Below are 25,798 nucleotides of genomic sequence, written 5' to 3'. Positions count from 1 at the left end.
ACTGACAACTCAACTTGGTTACCCCAATGACTCTTGACTGGTCCTCAGATAGACTGACTATCCCAACTAAACCTCCTGTGGTTTTGTTTTTCCTCTGAGATTTTATATCTTTTCACGTTGGTGTTTTTCCTCTTGAATTCCTGTGCTACTGCTGGTGCTGTCTCAACAGCCCTAACTCTGTCGATAACTTTTGCCCTGCAGACTTCCTTCCAGCTCATTCTCAGCAGTTTGAGTCAAGTTGCACTGTATTAGAGCCAAGCCCTGGATCCTTGGTACGCAGGTAGTTAAATCCCTGGGTTGTGTGTCAAAGGAGGAGCTTACAGCAGGTATTGCAGAGAAGAAGGGTTACAGTAGTCTGTTGATTTTAAAGTGGCATAATTTTGGAGCTTGCTCAGTATCAGCACTTTATATTTTGGGGGTATTGTCTCAGTTCTAACAGGAGACAAGAAATAGCCCCCTAACTAGGGTTGTTCATACAGTTTCTTTCTAGGGCTTTCTGTTTTTTCTCAAGCCATAAAGTCTGGGTGTTTTTGTGAGACGTGAAGTTCGGTAATGGAACCTTTGGCTTCTGGATCATTTTTCCCAGACGAACCTAGCTTAGTAACCATAAAAATTACTTCTGTATTGGATCTGTCTGATGGTCTTCAAAAGCTGGGCTGCAAGAGCATCTATCAGCAGCGCAGTTGCTTAATGTGGCACTGCCTAGCTATTTTGTGTCTTGTCACTTCCAGCCTCACTGCTGGGCTGCAGGGACCTTGGAGCCAGCCATGGGAAATAACTCTTTTGATTATACAAGTGGTCCTGCTGGGGTACATCTGAGTTACATGAGCAGGAAGTGGTGAAGAAGCGAAGCTCATGTTGCTACTTCCCCTGCCACATCTGCTGTGCTGATGAAAAGCAGGCTTTGGTTTGCAGGCTGTCTGGTAAGTTTCAGGCTCCTGGGTTACCAACACTGAGACAGGGTAAGTGCAGGCCTTAAATTTGTCAGTGCTACAGTTTCACTCTCTGCCTGCTCCAAAATAGGGAATACAGCCTTTCTGCAAACAGTTTTTACTAGCTGAAAAGTTGCGGTTACCCATGCTAAGGCATCACAGAAAAAAAGACTCCTTCAACCTTCAGTATTGTGGTCCCTGTCCAAGAAACAATTATATTTATTGCAGGCTGTTTGTTTTGTCCACCATTTGTCTCGCTCTTGAGATAAAGAGTAAGTCACTGCAGAGGGCAAATGCATTCTTCTATTGCATGACAGAGTCACTTGCTTTATTGGGAACTGTGACAGAGTAGTGGTTGGTCTATACAGAAGTTTTTTCCCAGCTACCAGCTTATTTGGGTGATGTGTGCAAACTTGTCCATGAAATTGCTGCAGAGTAAGAGATCTATTGGAATAGGCATACACAATGGGTTGTTTGAACTACCGACTTGGGCTAATTATAGCTTCATGGCAGTGCCATCTCTTCTACATGCTAATGTCTTCCCATGTCTAGTAACTAATGTCTACCAATAGTTGGTGCATGCTCATCCATGTACAAATCACAGCATTGCCTATAAGCTTTCTCGAGGCTAGACTCAGCAGTACCAGCAGCTCATAGATGTTGACAAGCATATACTTCTTCCAGCTTTGCTCTTCCACCAAGACACAGTATGGAAGCCATCGCCAAGTTTGATTTCAGCGCTTCTGGAGAGGATGAGTTGAGCTTCCAGGCTGGGGATATGCTGAAGGTAAGTACAGCCCCAGGCTTGACTAAACAGCATTTCTGAAAGTGCTGCCAGATCTTTCTATGCTCCCATTTGCCTTGACAAAACTGATGAAGACAGATGCCGGTAAACTGGGATACATATGCAGGACAATCAGCTCCCATAGGGCTTGCTATAGGTCAACCAACAGTTTCCAAGTTGCTTGAGTGTGTGTCCACTTCACTTGATTTTAGGTCTGTAAGCTATGGATTTAGTTGCCCTACAGTCCTCCAGTAGTCAGCAGGAAAGGATAAGTACCCTTGCAGAGATCCAGTTCTTCGGTAGACAGATTTTGAGGGTCCTGTCTGTCTTCATTGACTATATAGGTAGTCTAGGGTGACTAAGTTTAGGATATGTCTAAAAGCAGGCAGGATGAGTGTGGTCCAGAGATTGCTGTCTTCCTTATTTCCAGCTCTTAAACTGTTTAAAAGATAGTTATCATGCATTATAGAACTTAACTTTTCACTGTAAGTAATTACTGTTAGTTGCCACAGGGGTTTTAGGCAATTGCAAACAGAAGAGGAAAAGTCCATGAGATGGTCTGTTACACACATAATGGAAGAGTTTAAGAGGTCCTGGGCTAATAATGTTATATACACCCTCACAGGAATTTAGCAGTGGGGGGATGGCAGAAGTAGAGTTGATCATATACAATACAGAGCATGTGAGAGTCTCTTTGAAGTTGATTTGCATGTGTTATGGTAGAACAGTTCTTGTCAACCCTACCAAAGTCCCACAGATGAAGTCACACGCTGCTCCACCCTAATTATTTATCCACTTCTCAGCCCCCAGCATAGCTGTTCTGTTTAAGTTGAAAATGCCTGAATATAATTCCACTCTAAGGCCTTAACTCCTCCACTATCCAAAGGGATGATGTACAACAATAGGATCTAAACCCTTGTTTGGCCAAGTAGCCTTCGCTACCTCCCTGGTACAGTCTCAGCTAGTCCAGTTAGTAACCACATATTGGGTCTCAGCCTTGCCTCTTCCATCACCACCATTTTTTATTTTATTGGCCTTTTAATTCTTGAAGCTTAGACAAAGCTGGTGGCATCCAGAACTCATTAAGATCAAATATCAGGTTTTTCCAGAGAGCTATGAGAAGGTTCTGGAGAAATCACTGCCTCTCTTCAGTGTAGATGGACACTCTTATTCCTAATTCTTCCTTAGGTCAAAAGTAGTCCCCATGCCCTTGTTGTCCCATGATCTTTACCTGATATCTTCTTCCCCAGGAGACTGTTGTTTCATCAGGCTGGGGTGATGGTATTGGCCAGATCACTTTTCCTTCTGTTCTTCAATTTTCCTTCCTGTAAAATCATTATAAACTAAAGCTTCCTTCAAAGTATGTTGGAAGCTACTGATGAAAAGTGTCAAATAACACTACACATTGGTATTATTATTAGTTGTCACAGAGACTTCACTACCAGAAAAGTCAGATTGCCTCTTGTGTTAACGTCCTTGAGGTAAACAAAATAACACCTTAGCTGCCCAAGCTGTAGTAACAGTAAATTAGCCTGAGTGACATCTCTCTTCTGGCATACGCACACATACATTCATACCCTGTCATGAGCCCCCTCCTGCTGCTTGCACAACCTGCTGGCTGTCTTTTCTGATTTATAAAGGAGATAAGATGAACAGTATTGATGTAGAGATTAGAAAACAGGAAACATGAGGCCCTCAACCAGCAGTGGCAGGAGGAAATCCACCCTCTCACCCCCCCTACATCCTTCTCTGAGAGGATGACATGCTGAGACAAACCTGCCAGCCCTGCACCGAGAACCAGCAGGTGGGTCTTTCTGGAAACCTTGCTGCCAACAGGGCAGGGCCTGAGCATGAGCAGGGAGTAGTTATCATACCCTTTGGTTGGCCACAGCAGCAAAAAAAGAGTCTTAATCTGGCACCCAGGGATGGGGGAAGCAGTGACTATACAAGCAGGGAACTCCCCAGCTTTCTATTCCCCAACCTTTCTGTATCCAAATGCATAAAAAAGGCCTACATGGCAGGCACGGCAATGGAGAATCGGCCTGAGAGATAGCAACATCCTGTTGCCAACGCCAAGCAGTTAGAATGTGTGTTAGGCTCCCAAAAATATGAGACTGGCTTACAAAACAACTATTATTGTTGTTAACAATAGATTTTAAATTAAGTCTTTTCCACTTGCTTTCACCTTTTAAAACTGTCATGGCTCATGCTTTCAGGCTTCTCTCCAAAACCAGAGAGAACAAAACCATGTTCTATTTCATAAAGTGGAATTCTGTCCCAGGAGTTGGAATGTCAAACAAAACACCAAAGACCACAACGTTTGCAGTAAAATCACAACGTGGTTGTATCCCTGTTCTCTCTCCTCTAGCTCAAGACTGCATCAGGGGCCATCAGCCAGGGAGCAGTGAATTTGGGTGGTCCCTGGTCAGCAGTGCAGTCCCTAGGGACCATTACAGTCAACATTAATGTGAGCACACTTGAAGCTGCTCCAGTGTGCGCTGCGGGCTGGGCTTCCTGCTATCCTCCGATCTCTTAAGCATAACAGCAGCTTTAAAATATTTTTTGCCTCCTTCTTTTATCTACCTTGGAAAAGCTCAGGGCAGCTGAAGGCTTAACCCACTAAATAATCTCTTGTGAAATAAGAGCACATGGTAACATTTGTGCAGTCATAATGCACACACGCAGAAATATAGCTGTATATCCCTTCCTACCCATACCTGTCAGAGGAGTTTTCACAGATTTTTTTTTCCTCCCTTGTGAAACTGAGATGCTCCAGTACCAACTCTTAAAAGCAGCACAGAGAACTCCTTAAACCCATATGAAGTCCTGAAGAGCTGAATTTCTCCATTTCAAGGGCATCACAGACACGCAGACGGCATCCCCAGCCACCTCGACAGGCATTCAGATGAAGGCATAAAGTTAACAGGCAATTCCTCTAATTCTACTCAGCCTTCTTTATTACTTTTTTGCTCTGAAGTGGTCATCAGCCACTAACCTTGCTCCGCAATGGGTGGGAAGTAGAGCATATGTGGAGTTCTCTTCTATTCTTACAAGAAATTCTAGAATCTTGGCTAATTTTGCCTTTCTAAGGAGACACGTTTATTCCCATCCATTTCTCCATTGCAGGTTTTGAGCTCCCAGGAAGAGTGGTACAAGGCTGAGCTCAGAAGTCAAGAGGGCTACGTTCCTAAGAACTTCATTGATTTTCACGTTCCCCCGTAAGTGTCACGGAAACTATGTGCACCACCATTGCACATTTCCACAGAGTGCTGGCAAGAGCATGTGTGTGTTCACGCACAAAGGAAGACATAGCACAGGAAGCAGTAGTTAAAACATACTACCGTTTAAGGCTGGCAAGGATTGTCATAATGCTGTACAAAGTTCTGCCAACGCACCTTATTTCTACCCTGAAGCATCTTCTGTTCTTTCAGAGCTGAATGGTTTTCAGCGCTGTCTATCACTCCCAAGTGACTCCTTTGTTACTGTTGCTCAGAGGGATGTCACTGGGATGTGGCAGGAACTGCATTTGGATCTCCTCGGACAGAAGGAGAATAGCCATGATGTGAAGTCTTGGCAACAGAGACACGGGCTGAGCACAAAAGAAAGAGCAAGAGATCTGTCTGAAAACGAATTATAAAAATGTAACACACACACCCCCCCCCCGATTCCTAGCTACATTAACCCCCTTTTCCCGAGCCTGTCATCCGCATTCCCTCCCCCTGTCTAAGTGTGTGTGAGTTTCTCTCGATGCACTAGAGGTCAGTGCAATGCTACACGAAATGTGGCAGCTGGTGTTACTCATGGATTGACAGAGATGATAGACCAGACGTGCCGCCCTGCTCCCACACACATGCAGACACACACACACTTCATGTTTCATGACTGCGCACCCAAACGTAGATCTGTCAGAGGACAGGCATACCTTCATTTCTGTCTTCCCACCGAGTAGATGGCACTGCACTTTCAGAAAGGGCTGATAGGTGTTTAAATGCATGTTAAACGAGCCGTCCGGCCCCATGCCATAAATGTGACAACACACAGCATTTTTACAACCTTTTCCATTCAGTTGGCAGAAATGGTCCCTGAAACCCCTATAATTCTGCTCTTTTGAAAAAGTGCTGCGGCATTTGAGAACAGGCAGAGCGTGCATCAAGCCCAGTACTGCTAGCTGTAACACACTGGTGCCCTGAGCAGGCAAACTGGGAGTGTGCAGGGATTTTGAGGGTACAAATAAGTGCCACTGTCCCCTGTGGAGGTGGCACTTGCCAGCCTTTTAGGACATAAACCAGCCTTCTTGGCTGAGCTGAAGGACATTATTAGTTTGCTCTGCAAATACAGGCTTGTACTTTTGGGCCTCAGGGGGATGAGATTTCCCAGATAGTTGTTCTTGTTTGCTCTTTCACAGGGCTGTGGCATCATGCAGGGACACTAGCAGCTTCTTTTTTGGCACACATTTTTTTCATGATGCTTTCTCTGTGCAAGAGCTGTGAAGAAATATTTCCACTTTGACTCTTTTCTGAGAGTAGCAGATCTGCACTTTGAAGCAATTCAGGCCAGATGCTAGAACCAGATGTAGGGAAGAAAGCTGTCTCCTATTTTTGATGGGCCATTTTTTCCCATCTTTATCTTGTTCAGTAATCATTGAGACTGGTTATCAATGCTGATTAAAGTCTGATTTCCCTTTGCTAATGATACATAGGTAAACCATGATGATAGTAAGGAAAAGTATAACGAAACTCAAAAGTGGAAATGACAGAGCTTATGAAACTATAAGTCCTTAACTTTAATGCAATAATGCAATACAGGCAATTGAGCTATACATAAAGGCAAAAGACTGCAGACTGTAGATCTTATTAGCTGTGGAGTGGACGTATACGAGTATACATGATGATTTTTTTCTCTACTGAAAAATTCCTGTTGACATTGAATTATTTTACTATTTATGGTGACTTTCTCATTATTTGTCCAGTGCCTTATGCTATTGTTTGTTATGCCTGGCTAAATTTACATAAGTGTGCTTATGTATTCTGTGTTTCTGCAATTTTGTGGTATTATAACTCTTGCAGGAACCAATTTATTAGTACTAAAACTTTCACGGCTTGCTTATGCTAAAAATTTATGTGTGTCCCTTGCAATATATCCATCACAGTCCAGTCATTTTCAATCAGTATACCAGAATCAATTTGATGTATATGTCAGAGAATTATGTGCATTTGTAATTTAAAATTTCTTTGACTAACACCTTACTGTACTGTGCCTGTAATTACAGTTTCATCTGAGTGTTGTTTCTTAGCAGGCCAAAGCTTACATTGTTCTCTTTGCATCTACGTGCTTTTACTGCTCAGAGAAAATGGTCTGCACCCAACAAAACCCTATACCTTAGCATGTACATGGCCACTGGGAGTAGTCATGTGGGCTCCTCTGATCCTTTTGTTTTGTCTTTCCTCCACCCTGCTTATTCATGTTCTCCCTACCCTCAACTTTTTTGTTCCTTACCTTAATTCACCTTCCTTATTCATGTCTCCATGATTTTTCCCACTTGACAGCTGGTTTGATGAGAGGATATCCCGTCATGAAGCAGAGAACATCCTCATGAGCAAAGGAGTTGGCTCCTTCATCGTCCGAGCGAGTCAGAACTCTCACGGTGACTTCTCCATCTCTGTCAGGTATCTGCTTCTTGGAGCATTTTCTTGCTTCTTTTCCTGTTTAATGGTGTCCCTAGCCTCCTCTTGACAGAATTCCTAATGTGACATAGCCTCTTGGGAAGGTTACATGCTGCCAGTCACTGGCAGTGCTGCTGCGTTGTGAATGAGAACAAATTAGGCATCTGCTTCCCAAATGTTTCTGCCTCTTTTCAAGTGACACAGTGAATGCCCCATTCCAAAGCTGCATCCCTTGGTGACCTGCTTCTCTGAAAGAGCTGCAGCAAAGCAGAGTGGTACATGGGACATCTCCCACAGTGCAAAGCATGTGCCTTCCATTTGTTTTATTTCCCTGACAGCTCTGGTTATTGAATCAAAAAACTCCACTACTACCCATTAAGAGATGACTATTACATTGTTAACTTACTTCCCACAGGTCACTAAACAGCCATTGGACAGGAATAGCGTTTAGTTGCTTGCAGCCCAGCTGCATTTCAGCAACTTATTGTAGTCCAGTCCTTCTCAGAGTGTTTGCTTCAAAGCAGAGCTCTTAAGTGATGGTTGGTTTCCCAATTTTCAGTCAAACAATTGATAACCAGTTTTAAATTAGAGTAGTGGTTAGTAATGTCTTTTCCAGGCAGTGTGCACTTTCTGATTCAGGGAGCTCTAAAAGTATCTGGCTACATCTACACCAATAAACACCAATAAACTAAGTACAGTTAGGCTCTTTCTCTGACCCTGAGGTCAAGCAATGTGGCAGAGCTCAGATCCATATGGCTAAACCCTCTTCACCCCACAGAACAGAACAGAACAGCTGTTTTCAAGCAGCTCACTGTGAACAGTTCCTGGTCCACTCTCTCCTCCTAACCATGGCCCAGCACTATCTAGGGGAGAGTTTTTTGGTTTAGACCAAAACCATCCTAACACTTTAACAGCTTGTGTGACTATAGCACTTCAGGACAGCACCCAGTCCCTGCCTCGTCTCTATTTAGTTTATTTGTGCAGATGTAGCTTATGAGACAAGTGTTTTGAGTTCCTGGAGTTGCACAGAGCAAGGAGGTGAGTACCAAACACAGATCACATCTGGTGCAAGGAGGGATTATCCAATCAGATAAGAGGTAAAACAAGGGGAGTTGCAGAGGGGAAGCAGGGGAAGAAGGTTGAGACTGTTAATTTGGCTTGCAACAGCAACTAATAATTCCTTCTTTTTTCTTTTTCTTTTGGGTAGGCAGAAAGATGAGTAGTAATGATATTACTCTAGATATTATCCAATTCTAAAACTCAGTGTATGGCTTCATGTGACTATGTCTGTATGTAGTGGTGACGTCCATGGTGTGAAAAGGTATAATACATCTCTTACAGTCAATGCAGACTGGATATTAACAGGAACCTGCAGAGGGTAGTGGGTAGACTACAACTGCACCTTTGTCTCTCATAGAAATTACAGAATAAAGCTATTAGCTCTTTGTGGCCCTGAAAGCTCCTCTGGCCTTTATTTCAAAGGAGAGGCTTTAAAACCCTATGCTTTGTTCTGATAGTGTTTTGTGACAGGGCAGCCCTGTGGTGTCCATGTTTGTAAGTTGATGAGTCTTTTGAAACACAGAGCTGTATCCAGATCCAGTACACACAAGGACTGCCATTGCTTTACTTTCCAGATGTCTAGATTTGGCTAAGCAAGAAGCTTTGGTGCCATTCTGGAAAAGACTTTTTAAAAAAAGATAGAAGTGCAATCTGATTGATGATCTTTTACTTTTCCAATTGGATCCAGGCATGAAGATGATGTGCAACACTTCAAAGTGATGAGAGATTCAAAGGGTAACTATTACTTGTGGACAGAGAAATTCCACTCGCTAAACAAGCTGGTGGACTACTACAAGACAACTTCCATCTCCAGGCAGAAGCAGATCTTCCTCAGGGACAACAGCCGAGAAGAAAAGGTAAATACAAACTATCCTAAGGAGTTTCTTGGTAAGAAACCTTTCTATGGAAGGAATTCAGCCCATGAGAATGTCTTGGGATTGTGGAAAGGGTCTGACCTTGGAAACCCACTCACATCACTGTCAGGCCCTGCAACATAGATTTTTAGTGGATTCGATGGTATGTACAGTTATATAATCAAGCAGAATTTTCTGATTCTGTTTTGGATAGCAATAGGCAGTGCTGCAAATCTTCACAGAGGTGCTTTGCTAAAGGTGTGCTAAGGCCCCAGAGCTGAAATTCTAAGATGCCTTACACATCCTTATTGAAGTGCCTAAATTTCATAAGGGCAGGTACACAGCTGACTGGTAGGTTGTGTCTGAGAAGAATCTGAGTCTGGTTTTGTAGTGTTCTTGAATGTACTCGGAGTGCAGCTGTTACTACAGTTCAAAGTTTGTCTGCTCAGAATAATCATCCATCTTCTGTTACCTAGCAAATGCAGTAAGGAGTGTGGAGGAACCGAGGGCATAACCAGGAGCAGTGACTGGTAGGAACTGAAAAGTACTGCTGAGAAGAACATAGCAGATATGGGAACAAGCTGTGCATTCAGGGAAGATGTAGTAAGTGTTTGAGAAGGCAGGGAAATCCCAGTCTAATGAATCCCTGGGTTTGTGCCAGGAGAACAAGCAAATGACATAGTAGAGACTGCTATGCGTTGCATACATAGTGCTGGGAGTGAACATGCCCGGTCACTGCAGTAACTAAAGTCCTGCTTTACTGGGAAACGGATTCTGGTATTAAATTACCAGGATGTGCAGGTAGAGGCAAGGCAGAAAGTACATGACTTGCTCACTGCAGCAGTAAAGTTTTATAGGCTGCATGTGGGTCATTCTTGCTGGTTCCAAAAGAGAGATTATTTATTTTTCAGTCTGAAAAGGGGGCTCGTGGTGTTGTCTCATTCTAAACCACTCAAGCAGAGCTTTAAAAATGCATTAGTAAGGTATAAAATAAAGGCTATAAGACCTATGAGGGCGAGATCACAGCAAAGTGTTGTCTGGGGAAGGAGAAAGGAAGACTGTATGCATGTATATATCAGTAAAACAACCTGTTTGGTCTGACTGTGAGCAGGAAGGGAAAGGGAACAGCATTTGCTCCAAGATGCAGACAGGCAAATGAAAGAACAGGAGTCAAGTTTGCTTTGGCAAACACTCTATACATTTGTTATGGTGATGGGCTCAGCAGGGCATGTTTGGCACTCGTCACAGCAGGGTTTCTGTTCACAATTCAAATTTCTAGATGCTACAGTCATATGATAGAATGATAGTAATATACAGATTTCAGTGCAGAGACAAATGAAGTCTAAGGGCAGTATTTCCAAAAAGAGCTTGGCTCCTATGACAGTCCTCACATCAGCCCAGCACCTGCCCTTACTACCTACTCTTCAGATGGGGAATGGCTATGGCAATGACCTAAAATACGAGATTCCTGATTTGCCCTTCTGTTCAGAAGGGCAGGAGCTTTCCTTTGGAAGAGCCTCCACAGTAAAGGGTAGTGGTAGCGATCAGTGTGTGACAATTGCTAGGCTTCAGTCAAGGATGTGGTGGAAAGCAAAACCTGACCTCACTTTTGTGATCTTTCTTCCATCAGGAGAGGCGTGGTGGGAGCCTGGAACGGATGGGCCGGGAAGGATTCCACCTGGGTGGAGCCGTTGGAGAAGATCATTCTTCTACATCCAAGAGATATGTAGAGCATCCTATCCCCATACTGCAGCAGCAACAGGTATTACCAGCAACAAGGGACTGGGACGTCAGGCCCAGGCACATGAAACATTTGCCTGCTTTGTTTGTTAGCACGTGAACAGTCACTTTGTCAGAAATCTGCCACCCTGAACCTGCTTTAGGAGGCAGTCAGTTAGGTCTTCCTATGGGAGTAGCAGTGATGATGGTGTTGGCCTGGAGAGCACTTCTGATGTGTAATAAATATGTGGGCTTTTATTTAGTTTGGTGATCCATGACTGATTGACAAACCAGTAAAAAATAGGAGTCAGTGTATGGTGGCACTTTCAGTAGGAACCTCGGAATACTCCTAGGGAGTTTTTGAGGCTTCATCCCAAAAACTGGAAAACAAGGAATGGTGTCATGTTCTTGCTGTGTTTAGGAAAGGACATAAAGTATCATTCAGTGAGTGTGCAGAAAAACACTCCCAAATCTTGTGCAGGCAAATACATATGCACACATATATGGTTTCAGGATCTCCTCTCTAGTCTGTAGGACAAGTGAAACCTTGCTGCCTGTTTCTTTTTTCTGAATTATGCTACTGACATTCAGCACCACAAAACACATCACAGGTATGAGAAATAACTATGGTAACCGTAGGAGAGTGTGGTTTCCTTCAGAACATTCCTCTCCATCTTCCCTATTCTGGGTCCTCTCTGCACTCTTTCATCATGTTGCATCCCTGATTTGTGAGGCTTCTTTACTCCTTTGTTTGCACAGGAATGGAGAGGACAACAGCAGTACCTGGTGCTGTCTTCAAAGTTCCTCCTGATCAATTTGGGGGAAAATAGTTTGGGGGGAATAGGACAACATAGCATCATCCAAGGAAAGTATTTGTCCTACTGGAGGGAAGAAATCCAAACCCATGTCACTTAAGGCATGAGAGTTCCCACATAGCAAGGCCAGGGACAATTGTGAAATGGCCTACTCTCTCATCAGACAAGCAGCGTTGCCTGTCAAGGAACTGCTGATGGAATAATACAGCTTCTGACAAACGTGAGGGCCTGCACTCTTTGGAGCATAGTCTACGCATGAGTCACATTTGATATGGAGCAGAAATACTCATAGGAGTGAAGCGTCCGTGTAGTAAGTCTTCCAGCTGCAAAGCCAGATTGAGTTCACTCATTTTCTGGCAGGGACAGGTGAGGTGCAAATTGTGTTCCAGTCTCAGGCAGCCTCAGCAACCTTTTAGGCTTACAAAAGCGCAAGTGAGACCAAAGGAGATTTTGGAAGAGTGGGTGCAAGAAAGGAGGAAGCAAGAGGGGAGGACGAAAGCTGTTTACAAGCAAGAGCAAGTACAAGCCGTTGTTCTTCCTTCTCTCTGTTGATACAGCTGATCAGATACTGTGTTACTGAAGCACTGCTGCAACCTGAGCTAACATGTTAACAGATTCTGTCACACCGTTATAATAAAAACGCTGAGTGTATGCACTAAGGGCCTGGAGGGATGAAGACACTCAGCACCTCTCAGCTGTGCAGACGAAAGAGAACTTGCTCCCTAGATGTTGCCTAGTTCCTCTCTCTATCTGTCTGGGCTGACTTGTGTTGATATGACTTCAGATGTGTGGTCATGTGGGTTCTTTTCTTTGAATCTGATTTTGTCTCTTTCCTCTTTGGTTAGTTGGACTAATGGATTCTCAGGCTTGCTCCCTCTCCTTTAACAGCATGGAGCAGCCCAAATAAAAAGTAAAGTGGCGAGTCCTCAGATATACAGTCAGCTGTATCAGCATCACTGCCATTCCACCAGCTTATGGGACAGAGGAAGAGCAAGGAGTGAGCAGGACTGGGGCATAATAACTCCAGATTGGCAAAACTCCCCTTGGCAAGCATGGCTTTTCCCCTGTGAGTTAGAACAGCCTTAGTTTTTCTCCAAAAGTCCCAGAGGCCAAAAAAGCCCCTCTCTGACCACTTTTCCCAGCAGCTGAAGACAGTCAACATTCAACTTGTAAAGAGGAAAATCCAAAATAGAACAGTCTAAGGTGACTTCTTCCATGAGGGGCATTGCTTGCAGGACTGAAGACAGTCAACTTTCAACTTGTAAAGAGAAAAATCCAAAACAGAACAGTCTAAATAGAACAGTCAAAATAGAACATGGGCACAAGTTAGAACACAGGAAGTTCCATTCAAATACACGGAAAAACTTCTTTATGGTGAGGGTGACAGAGCACTGGAACAGGCTGCCCAGGGAGGTTGTGGAGTCCCCTTCTCTGGAGATTTTCAAGACCTGCCTGGATGCAGTCCTGAGTAATGTGCTCTAGGCAATCCTGCTTTAGCAGGGGAGTTGGACTAGATGATCTCTAGAGGTCCCTTCCAACTCTGAAAATTCTGTGATTCTGTGATTCTGTAAGGTGACTTGTTCCATGAGGGGCATTGCTTGCGGGACTGCAGTGCAGGGACTATGTTGGAAGTGGACATCTACAATGATTTACTTCAGGGTTGAAATCTGACTCGCTGGCCACCATTGGCTCTTAAAGCCCCTCATTTATACATCTCAGCATATTCATGACTTTTCTCTTGCTGTTGTCTTTCTAGGATAGATATGGTGGGAGTCTGGACAGGAAAGATGGGCTGCATGGACTAAGGGATCATGGCCAAGGAAGTGCAGCAGCTATGCAACGGAGACATACAGACCCACTGCACCAGCAGACACCGGTAGGTGATGTTCCTGGAAGTCCCCATCTGCACCCCTCAATGGGTTCCTTACAATGGCCAAGCAGTCTGGGAAATGTCACCTGCACAGAGGGTGCATGAGTAATAGTGTATTAAGCCTGTTGGGACATATCTTAGAAGTTGGTTCTGGATCTCAAGACTCTATCCCAGCCACTTGAATTTGCTTCTGGGGCACTCTCAGGGTAGAACTATGGGTGCTCTCAAGGCCAGTCTTAGTTAACATGCAGACTTAGCAGAGGGAACTCAGTGTGAGCTCAACACAATAGGCATCTGGGACATTGTGAATGAGCCCAAGCTTACACGTGGGTTTGGATCAAGCACGGGTCCAGTACATCAGAAGACTTTTCTGAAAACCTAATGATCTTTCCTAGAAGGGTTTCGTGTCCACTGAGGCAAGGGACTACCAAGTATCTGCCACCACAGCCAGGCCTTCCTAAGCATGGTAGCTAGATGTACGGTATTCTTTTTAAGTTCTATGGAGCGTTGCCTCATGATACTGTGCTATTCTACAGTGCTCCTTCTGTCTTGCAATGCGCTTGTAGCCACACTGTCTCTTCCGCTACCTTTTGCTTCAGTCCTGAGAAGACCTGTCATCACCCTGTTCAACTTGTCTGAACCTAGCACATTCTCTCAGAGCTACTATGCCATCAAAGTGGGACTCACCAACCTGTCACCCTTATCTGTCAGAGCCTCTTAGCACAGTGTATGCAGGCAGGATCCAGCTATGCCTCTACAGACATCTCAGACTGCTCCCCTACCTGGATCCACACCTGGCAGTTGACCTTAAGTAACCACCTGCTCAGCAAATTCCCACTATGTGATTGTCTGCATAGAGCGTGGTGTCTTTCTCTGCTTCATCCCCTGATCCCAGTGCCAACTTCAAAGTATTTCCCCATCAGCCCCTAGGAGTGTTACCTAAGGCACACTCCTCTTCCTTGAGGAAATGTATATCTTAGCCCAGAACCACCACAGAACCTAGATCCAAAGAGAAAAGGGAAGGACAGCAGAATTTTCTCAATTGTCAGACAAAGAAGGCAGATTGGATTAGGAAATTTGAACAAACTGGGAAACGGACATGTCTCCTTTGGGCAAAAGCCCTAAATCTTTATTATATTAAAGTCAAAATGGGAGATTGACTACAAAGTGTCTTATGATGAAGTTCTCATAAGAAAAAAATCTGACCATAGTGCTCATTAAAGTGCAAATCCAAAATAAACTGATAACCCAAACAGTTCCTAAATCCTTCTGATCTCAGGGGATTGACCTTGGGGAGAGTCCAAAGAAGGTTTAAGACCCTCCCATATGCCCTGAAAGTGCCTGAAAGAGCAAATATCATTCTTTACAATGTTCGCTAGATTTGCCTGTGTGCTGGGTTTCTTGGTGTGCTGGCTCTCTGGGGGGTCAAAGTGCCTCCCACTGTAAGAGAAGATCAGGTTCATGACCACCTGAGGAACCTGAACATACATAAGTCTATGGGACCTGATGAGATGCATCCCTGAGAGTCCTGATGGAACTGGCTGATGCAGTTGCCAAGCCACTCTCCATGATATTTGAAAAGTCGTGGCAGTCAGGTGAAGTCCCTGGTGACTGTAAAAAGGGAAACTTTGCATCCATTTTTAAAAAGGGTAGAAAGGAGGACCCTGGAAACTACCCTTGTCAGCCTTACCTCTGTGCCTGGGAAGATCATGGAACAGATCCTCCAAACAGCTATGCTAAGGCACGTGGAGGACAGGGGGGTGATTTGAGACAGCCAGCATGGCTTCACCAAGGGCAAGTCCTGCCTAACCAACCTAGTGGTCTCCTATGACGGAGTGACTACATCAGTGGACAAGGGAAGAGCTATAGATATCATCTATCTGGACTTCTGTAAGGCCTTTGACATGGTCCCTCACAACATCCTTCTCTCTAAATTGGATAGAGATGGATGTGATGGATGGACTGTTCAGTGGATGAGGAATTGATTGGATGGTCGCATCCACAGGCTATTAGTCAACAGCTCAATGTCCAGATGGAGATACCTCCACAAGTGGTGTCCCTTAGGAGTCTGTATTGGGACCGGTACTGTTTAATATCTTCATCAATGACATAGCAGTATTGACTGCACACTCACCAAGATGACACCAAGCTGAGTGCTGCGGTTGACACACCTAAGGGATGGGATGCCATCCAGAGGGACCTGAACAAGCTCAAGAAGTGGGTCTGTGTGAACCTCATGAGGTTCAACTAGGCCAAGTGCAGGGTCCTGCACATGGGTTGGGGCAACCTCCGGTATCAATACAGGCTGGGGGATGAAGGGATTGAGAGCAGCCCTGGTGAGAAGGATTTGGGGATACTGGTAGATAAAAAGCTGGACATCAGCAGGCCATGAGCACTCGCAGCAGCCCAGAAAGCCAACTATGTACTGGGCTGCATCAAAAGAAGCACAGCCAGCAGGTCGAGGGAGGTGATTCTGCCCCTCTACTCTGCTCTGGTGAGACCCCACCTGGAGTACTGCATCCAGCTCTGGAGCCGTCAGCACAGGAAAGACATGGACCTGTTGGAGCAGGTCCAGAGGAGGGGCACAAAAATGATCAGAGGGCTGGAGCACCTCTCTTATGAGGACAGGCTGAGAGAGTTGGGGTTGTTCAGCCTGGTGAAGAGAAGGCTCTGGGAAGACCTTATTGTGGCCTTTCAGTACTTATAGGGAGCTTATAAGAAAGATGGGTACAAACTTTTTAGTAGCATCTATAGTGATAGGACAAGGGGTAATGGTTTTTAACTAAAGGAGGGTAGATTTAGACTAGATATAAGGAAGAAATTTTTTACAATGAGAGTGGTGAAACACTGGCGCAGGTTTCCCAGAGATGTGGTAAATGCCCCATCCCTGGAAACATTCAAGGTCAGGTTAGATGGGGCTCTGAGCAACCTGATCTAGTTGAAGATGTCCCTGCTCATTGCAGGAGGAGTTGGACTAGATGACCTTTAAAGATCCCTTCCAAACCAAACTATTCTATGTATTCCTCATAGTCCTCTGCTGGCCAAGGACACATTTCTATATCCTTATCAGCACAGCTTACCTCCCTAGAGCCATTCACTTATAGTGTACAGCCCAGCAGGACTCAGGAAGGAGTTCTTCTCTGTGCTCCCATAACTGGCTTCAAACATGGCTAACACAGCTGATCTTACAGGACAGAAGAGACAAAGCCACATGAACACGATTTCCTAAGGACCTGCTCTCAGTCTGACTTTTCACCTTGTGGTGTGAATACTCATGAATATACTGAGGCTGCTGAGAACCCAAGCACCATCCCTTGGGTGTCCCAGCAAATTGGTCCCTCTTTCCTGGCATCTTGGCCACTTCCTGGTTTAATTGCAAGATGGTCTCAATTTCAGCATTGCTTGTCCTCTCTTAGTGAACATACTGGGGCATAAGAGGGGTGAGAGGAGGATGATCTTTAAGAGTTGTGGCTCATTGTACCCTGCACGTTTCTCTCTCCTTTCCAGCGAACGCTATGGGTCCGTGCCTTGTACGACTTTGATGCTATGGAGCATGACGAGCTGGGCTTCCGCAGCGGAGACATCGTAGAGGTCCTGGACAGCTCCAACCCATCATGGTGGAAAGGACGTCTGCGTGGGGAACTGGGTCTCTTCCCTGCCAACTATGTCACACCGGTGCCCCTGTGAGGGCACCATATGCCCCAGAAGGCCATATTGGACCTGCTCTTCTGACATGACAGGGACAGAGAGGGAGTGCATCTTCCCTTGCCCCCAGGACATACGGTGTTTTTGTTTTTGTCTTAATTTATTGGCAATTGATCTTTTGAAATGTTGATATGAAAGGGAACCCTTTGAAGGAATAGCATTTTTTTCCCCTATTTTTCACATCCAAGAAGCAAAAATCCTGGACTGTTCATTGAGACCTTGCTGGATCCTCCCTGCCCTGTCACTTCTTTGGCTAAGTATTGATAATTTCCTGCAGTTAGGTTTGTTCTGTGGAAACGCACCTCAGACAAGCCAGGATTCCGTATTCAGGTAGCCTTACCCCTTCCTTTTGGGTCTGGTAGCACTCATAGTCTCTCCAGGCTCCATTTCACCTTTCTTTCAGAGACAGGAGGAAGACCCAGGTGAATTAAATGATCATTGGTGATCACATTAATCCTTCTGGTACGGGAGGAAAGTGAGGGGGCCTTAGGTTGAGGTGTGAGACAACCTTGACTTTTCTAAATAGTTTCTGTCTTATCTCTCTAGTACTTTCTGTGGGTACAGACTGTATGGATGAAGGGAAAGGATCCTGTAAGCTTTTGTACAAACAAACAGTGGTGAAGGTATGGGAGGGTGAGATGCCACTTCCTTTGCTTCTTCTGATAGTCCTGCTCTTCTTTCTGCACCCCATAACAACAACTTGTCCCATTTTCAAGCTGCTCGCTGAGGTACCTACACTTCTGTTAGAAATCCCGGTTAAAGCAGGTCAGGCCCTTCACCTAAATTAATATCCACCTAATCGAATAACAATGAATATCCCTCACTGCTTCGTTTTATAAAACTGAATTGGGAAGGCGTTGGATAGAAGAGATTTTTCTTGTTTGGTGGCAGAAGTTCTTTCTCTGAGAATGTGGGATGTTCAGGACCACTGCGTACACAACTCTGACTTGCTACTGGAATGCCTCATCTGACAGGTTAAGCTGTTACTTTACAGTATGCAGAGAATAAAGTTGTGGCCATCAAATAGTCTGTTCTCTGTTCCAGTTTCTTTTGGATGAAATATGGGAAATGAATAGTTTTTCAAATCATTGCTGAGTAAATGCCCAGTTGTGATACAAATATACTGCAAATGCACATTAAAAATGATCCAAACCCTGTGAAGGAGAGACCACTGCATAACCACTGCTCAGGCAAGTTGATATTAAACAAGCTGTCTGAATTTTTCACATGTGGGACCTTGGCAGTCGGCAAGGAAGTGATGATTTATCATTCTTGGGAAAGAAAGAAAAGGCAAGTGAAAAACTCTAAAAACAAATCAGACCCAGCAAGAAAAATGTTCTTATCTTTTGTTAGTCCCAGTGGGAGAAAAATAATCCAGGAAATAGGTTCTTGGTAAAGACCAATTCAATGTAGCTGGCCTAAATAAAGCTGCCAGCTAGACAGAGTATTAGCATTGTCAAATTTCTGAGAGAACTCCACTGAAGGCAGATTAGTAATGGGTGAAGTAAAATGACAATAATTAACAAGGCATATAAGCTCTAAATGGAGTAGAAAACTTTGAAAGACATGTTAAGAGCTTATCTCCATTGGCTACCAGGGTGGTTCAGGAAATGGAGAGATACCATATGACCTCCTGGGTTGGACTTGGCCCTGCTCTCTTGCAAAAGCTCTGTTCTGGGCCTTTAGCATCTTCTTTTGAAGTGAAGTCCATGAGGCTTATTTTGGAACAAGCTACCTTATTATTGGATTGGTGTGAGGGTGTAACCTCAGTGACTCCACAGTTTGAAGAGTGTTTTGTTGTGATCTGCTCTTTTTTAACTTTTTTTTTTTTCTGCTAAGGTAATAACAAATTTGGAAGAGAGAGGGTTAATATTCAAGGAAAGAAAGGATTAAGACCAGGGGAAGATGGAAGCAAAGAAACCAGAGATCAGCAAAGGCAGAGGAAGGATATGAATGATTAATCTTTCATATTCAGGTCTGGCTGAAACAGAAGAAATGGTATGTTCACCATTATTCCCACCATATCAAATCATCTTTCAATTATTTCTTTTTTTTTTTTATTAGTTACTTTTAAAATTAGAAGCAATGTCTCTTTTTCCTTTCCTCAGCACTCTAAAGACCCTCTTGGTAGTGAAGATGTAGTTGCACAAAATTAATTGAAGATAATGAACTTAGCAGTTTGATAGCTCTTCACACATTTGAAACCCCTTTACAGAGATTAACTAATTAAGCAAGTCTAAGTAGTACATTGTAAGTACCCCCATGTTAACTCATGATTCGTTTGAGGAAGAGGTAAATTTTCACGTGATTTTTTTAATTGATGTTTAAGGAATTAATACTTAAGGTAATTAGCATTAAAGGATTGCACGCTAATTATGGACAACATACCAGAACCACAGTAAAATCATGATTTCCCATTATGAGCAGCATCTAATGACACCAAAATTACTAGGAGACAAAAGTATCATGGCGTCTGTGATAACTATACTAGTGCCATGTTCTGCACTGCCTTGTGCAGCTGGCCAAGCTTTGGTCTGCAAGACGCAGTCTCGCTTGCTTCTGCTTATTGTCCTTGCCTGCTCCCCAGAGTAGAGGCAGTGCTACCTACGTTTACTGTACATGCCAGTAGCTGGGAGGCACAGGCGTCACTGCATTTGGGAACCCTCCCACGGTAGAAGTTGTTTTCCTCCCAGCAAAACAACAGCACAGAGAAGAACTATGGCTCTTCCCAAGTCAATGGAGTGTCTGGATACAAGGAGAGGTGTGAGAAAATGGGAGAGTTTTCCTGGGGTAGAAGGTGCTGTAGCCACAGGATGGAGGCATTTTCCATGCCCTGTGCTGTTTTCTGCTGTAGTCTGCCCATGAAATGATATCTCCCATAGATCAGGTCACTTTATAAGGAAGAGAGAGACACTCCTCACCTCCACCCATATATCCTGCCAGCCTTCCTGCTCCTTCTTCCAACAGGTTTTAATTGTAACACAATCCTTGCTAATATTGTGGTGCTTCACTTAACACCTTTGCTGTGAAAAACTCAGATTCTATAGCCCATGGAAGGTGCATATTTTAGCCATGTAGGACAGGAGCCTTAAGATGACAGTGTGGTGCACTGATTTTACCTGACATGTATCGATGTTTCATAAAGAACTAACCCTCCAGAACACATCCTGAGAGAGCTCACTGTGAACCCAAAATGGGAAGGAATAAAGAAGAACCCAGAGAAGTATTTTGTCTGGTATTTTTCTTAAGCAAGAAAGACTGTTCATGAGAAAAGAGATTGAGAACAGAGATAAAAGTAGGAAAAGTATGTGGGAAGGCAAACACAATTATAATAAATGACACAGAGGAAGCTGGACTTGCACATGGAAAAATAAGTTTGATGAGCACAGCTGAGCTGTGCTTTCTCCTGTCTGGATGAACTTTTCGCCTACATTCTGCTGCAGATCCATATTTTGTTTAGAAATGTCTTTGTGATTAATAAGGTTGAGCGAAAAACAGTAAATGGAAATCTGCTTTCAGGCAAAAGTTGTCTGGGCAGCTTTCTGTGCCGCAAAATAGAGATGTCTCTGTCTTGGCATACATGTTTACTGTAACAGCTGCACTCACTGGAGCGCACTACGGTAACAACGGGAACATGGCTGGTTCCCGTCTGACTGCTGACAGCATAAGAGCACCAGGGAGATGATCCTCAGTGCTGCCACCCGGACAGGCTGCTAGGTCAGTCCCCCTGTACCAGGGATACAACAAATTTCTTGGTGGTTTTTTTTTTTTTAATTGAAAGCAGTTCTCAATTTCAGTAGGCTGTGCAGGAAATTTGGAGATTTTCACAACAGGTGCTTTTTCATCATCTTTTCTATTCAGCAGCACCTCTCATCCTTCCTCCCCAATGGGATCCTGATGCTGCAGGCTCTTGGAAGGTGATTTTGCCTTTAGCCCTTGTGGAGAGCAACCAAGAATGACAGAAGCAAAAGATCCAGCAGCCAAGACCACATGGTCAGGAGAAATCAGTCTTGAACAGCAATGTGGTATCAGCTGGGACATTGTGCATTGCAGGAGCGATGCCCCAGCAGCTGTTGTCCAGCAGTGAGGTGAAGGGTGAGCTCTACCATGAGTGGGAAGCAGTGGATCTTTAATTATATCAATGTCACATCATAGGGACAACAAGGATGTCTGGTGGGACATATATGTGTCCGTCTGGGCTAGGGCTGTGCTCAGACAAAAGTCTGTTCTTCTTCTGCAGCTCTCTGCCAAGGAGCCAGGGTTACACCAGACTAGATGTGAGAAGTATTTGGCAATGCTGTTCCTTCCAATGCTGCCCATCCCTGCCCAATGCAGCCAAGAAGCCTGTCCGCACCTCCTTGCAGCTGCAGCCCATCACCTCACTGTCCCTGGATGCACTAGAAAGCCCATCGCCCAGCTTTTGCCTCTGTGCTGATAGAAAGTTCTCTGCAGACATCTCATTTCAAATACTTGTTCAAAGCAATTGGCTTAGCTGCTTTTAAATGAAACCCTACAGAGATCATTTGAAACCATTAGCGTTCCCTAGATGATCCAGGCAGTAACATTTACTGGTTAAAACATCGGCATTGACTAAAGAGTTTCTGACACCCAGCCACTCCTTGCTGCTGAAAGCTTCGCGTTTCAGTGGGGAACCATGAACTGAGTGTATGATAAAGCCTTTAATAGCACTGAAGAAGAGGGCAGAGCATTGCCAGTTTCTCCAATTTTTAGACGCAGCTTTCACGTGACAGAATTCAGGAGCCTTAATTTGCATCAAACGCAGAAGAATTTTCTTATATAAGCAGAACTGACAGTAGAAAACAGCTAAGGACTTATCTGTGAGCTACAGGACAGCAGGGGAACAGGCAAGTGAGTATGAAAAGTTCACTGACCTTTGTGCAGAGGGAAAATTCAAAGCACATTGTCTGCTGTCATTGTGCAAGTGAGAGCCGCTTGGCGGATGTCCAGCCTGCTAACATCAAAATGCAAAATTTCACAAATGGCAGACGTGCAGGGATCCTTGTAGACATGCAGAAATAAAATTATCTCAGGCAACAAAGGAAGGAAGAAGAAACAAACAAATTAAAAGATCTCTAGATATCTTGTGGCTTCTCCCCGCTAGTCCAAGCAGGCTCGTTTCCACCAGAATATATGAAAGATATAGCCATGGCAAGTCTGTTTGTCACAAATAAAAATGAGAGCAAATCTGTGGGGAAAAAAATCGCGGTTTAGGACATGAGCCTACTACTGTGCAGTTAAAGCTATAAAATGGTGACAGTGTCCTGATACCATGACGGAAGTTCAATTTCCCATTTAAGAGGCACTTCTGGGAAACAATTCAGTGATATACAGCCACAGATAAAGACAAGAAATAAAAAAGAGAGGTACCTTCTCTACTGATCTAGAGGTTATTTGCATTGTATCTTTTATGTCTGTGCTGTACTGACTTAGCCTGTAACTTCCTTGTGGCACTGGCCAGTCCCTCTCCCTTGTCAAATTCTAAGAACGGCGCTACTGCAGCACCAACAGATAATAACAAGCAGCAGGAAGCAGTCCTCAGTGACCCTTCTTGTGACTGAATGTTTTCTGCCAGGTGCAGCACACCGAAAGTTCAGTTGCAGAATGCTGAATTAGAAGCAGACAGCATCAACCTTTTTATTTTTGTTGGTCTCATCAAAATTTATGAAGGATGGCGGGGGGAGAAATCAACTGCAAGTTTGCTACCAGCACCAAGGGATTGGGGAACTGCTCTTTGCTCTGCCTCTTCTAGAGTCATTTTCATCAGAGGTGAATGCATGTGTACCACCAACAGCTCATTCTGAACCAGCAGCTTTTTACACTCACTTGGCAGAGGCGTGAATAAGAGATCTGTGGCAGCAGAGAATCAGCCCTCTGTAGTTGCATATCTATATATCTGAGCTTGCCATTGTGATGGCAGCTATTTGGCTGTTATCGGATGAAGATGGTCTGCTAATAACAATGGCCGTGATTTCATCAGAGCCGGTGAGTCAATCTAACAGCTCGCTGCCACCCTGCAGAAAACGATCCACTTGTTTTTTGCCACGCTGAGTTGAGTCAGCTCACCGAGAGCAGCGTAAGGAGGCCCAGAGCCAGCGCAGGGTGAGCAGGGGGAATGCACAGCCAGGAGGGGAAAGGGTAAGGCAGAACCTCCCAGTGCTGGCAGCGGGAGCTATTGGATCACTTCATCCTAGGCTGCAGACTCAGCAAAATGAGAATTTACTTGGCTTTGAGTGCCATAATGCCTTTACATGAGTAGGGAATCCTTTCTTTAAAGCTTGTTTGAGAGATTGGGGTGGGGGCAGGAAAGGGGGAAAGAACTCAGATCTGCTATAAACAGTGCCTCATATGTCTCCTCCATGGAAGCTCAGAGAAAATCTTATTGAACCAGCAAAGCTGTTAGAGTTTTGGGTTTTTTTGAACGTAAAGTAAAGCAGGAAAAAAATTAATTCCTAACATAGTCACAATAGTAAAACTCCCAGTCATTCAAGCTATTTTCAATGTTATCTGTGAGGGGAATGGACCGTGCACAGCAGTTTTCAGGAGGAAAAAAAATAATAACAAGAGGCACCTTGCTGCCCTGTGAAATAGCTAAATTAGTGCCACTTGCTGATGCTTCTCTTTCAGGGTGGGGTGCAGCTATCAGTCATGTTTATCAGGTTGGAGAGCACACCAGTGCTTACAAGTTTAAATCTTCAGCATCAGCTGACCGAAATGATAGCTGCATATTCTCATCTAAATTGTGCATGACTGGAAGAGCCCAGGCGTTTCACAAGCACTTACACAGCAGAATGCGGAACACCAGTTGTAAACATCTCAAATTTAGGACGCCAAAAAAGAGAGGTAAGGCTTCAAGACACACAAATGGGTGGTTTGCACTGACTTTAGACAAATACTGACTAAAAATAAAACGTGCATTTAAAAGAGAAGGTTTGTAACCACTTGAACAGCATACCAAGCTTGCTGTGGTCTCTACCACATAGTCTCCAGCTCGAGGCTGGTAAGAGGGCTGGATACAAGATTTACTGGGTGAAATACTCTGGCCTTGGTTATGGGAAGCTGGAGAACACGGTCACGACTGTCCCTTCAGTCTTCTGAAGCCCTTGGCTCTGTTGGTGAACTGAAGGCCAACCACTATGATGAGAGATACTCTTACTAACAAAAGACTGGTGGTGTTTATTGTCCTTATAAGAAAGATTTAAATATGAAGCCTATTTTTCTGAAGTGCTGATGTCCCTGGGTCTAGAGGAAGCTGTCTCTGAACAGCAGCCTGTTTTAGCTTGAGTGTGTGGCACATGCAGACTTGAGTGTGGCACTGGGAGGAAGGGGGCACCTGAGAAGACATCTGAGCAGGCAAGACGGACTGAGCTTTGTCTGAGTAAGTCACTGCTGTATGTTCTAAGTCCGTGGAGCTATTGTGACTTTTACCAGCTGAGGTTCTGCCTCGTTATTCCAGAAAGAGATCATACCTTAATTTGATAAGATCTCCATGTAGGGAGCCAAAGGGTGTGGGTAGTGATTTACTCCTCTTTGAAATTATAATTATCATCTTTCATCTATTTAAAGAATCTTTATATTTACCTGTGTAAGACAGTCTAATATGGTCAAAGCACCGTGGTTTTTTTTTCTCATGACTCAGACAAAGCTGACCACAGCTCCAAAGCTCTTCTCAACGTACTCTTCATATTATGCTTTATTGTTTCTACCTTCCTTATTTCTGCAGCCTCCAGCTTATTGAAAAAGCTGCTGCAAAAGGTGGGGTTTTTTTTTCCAACCATGTCTGTACAGGGAAAATGTGTCATTTAGGAAAAACAGCTGGTTAACTTAGAGCTAGTTCAGCTCAGTAAATAACTCAAGCTAGTGACTGTGGCAGGACTGTTTCACAGTAAGTGGTCAAGCCAAGCATCCTGCATGGATGCACGCAGTCCACACAGCGGAAGTGGAGGACACTGTGTCTGTTGGAGGCCCATCTGGTGTAGAATAACAGACTTCACTTCACAGGGGAGTCAGTGAAGAATGACTGTCTTGCAAATGTACATCAATGATGATCCCATGTAAAGAAGAGCTAACATTTTGAGGAATGTAGTGCACAGGGAGGCTGAAGCCTAACATATACAAGACACGTGTTGTGTTCAGAGAACATTAACCAAGACTGACTAACCTATTTTTAATGCAGCTGTCTTTTGTTCATGCAAAATTCAAATTTATGGTGAGCATCCTGTTACTTAGAGCGTGGGTGCAAAACCCTTTCTAATAGGATGTGTACTGCTAGTATAGACAAGGCACGGCTGGCTCAGACCTGCAATCACATCAACCTTCTATTTGCATCCCACCACTGTCTCCCTTTGCACTCCCACATTAGCTTGGAAGCTCTTGTCT

General features: G+C 44.3%; 1 protein-coding gene across 1 annotated transcript; it reads left to right on the top strand.

The window, feature by feature from the left end:
* Window positions 1-1,641: 1,641 nt before the first annotated feature.
* GRAP2 (GRB2 related adaptor protein 2) lies at window positions 1,642-17,383 on the top strand (the record flags this gene model as incomplete). Its single annotated transcript, XM_082495150.1, has 7 exons — window positions 1,642-1,719; window positions 4,843-4,934; window positions 7,263-7,382; window positions 9,127-9,295; window positions 10,923-11,054; window positions 13,583-13,702; window positions 17,204-17,383. The coding sequence occupies 7 exons, from the start codon at window positions 1,642-1,644 to the stop codon at window positions 17,381-17,383; spliced, it is 891 nt and encodes a 296-aa protein (XP_082351276.1).
* Between the last annotated feature and the right edge of the window lie 8,415 nt (window positions 17,384-25,798).

Source organism: Vanellus vanellus, assembly GCF_965231255.1.
Source record: "Vanellus vanellus genome assembly, chromosome: 1".
In the NCBI taxonomy this organism is placed as follows: domain Eukaryota; kingdom Metazoa; phylum Chordata; class Aves; order Charadriiformes; family Charadriidae; genus Vanellus; species Vanellus vanellus.
The sequence above is the reverse complement of the archived record's forward strand: the minus strand, read 5'-3'. Positions and strand labels throughout refer to the sequence as shown.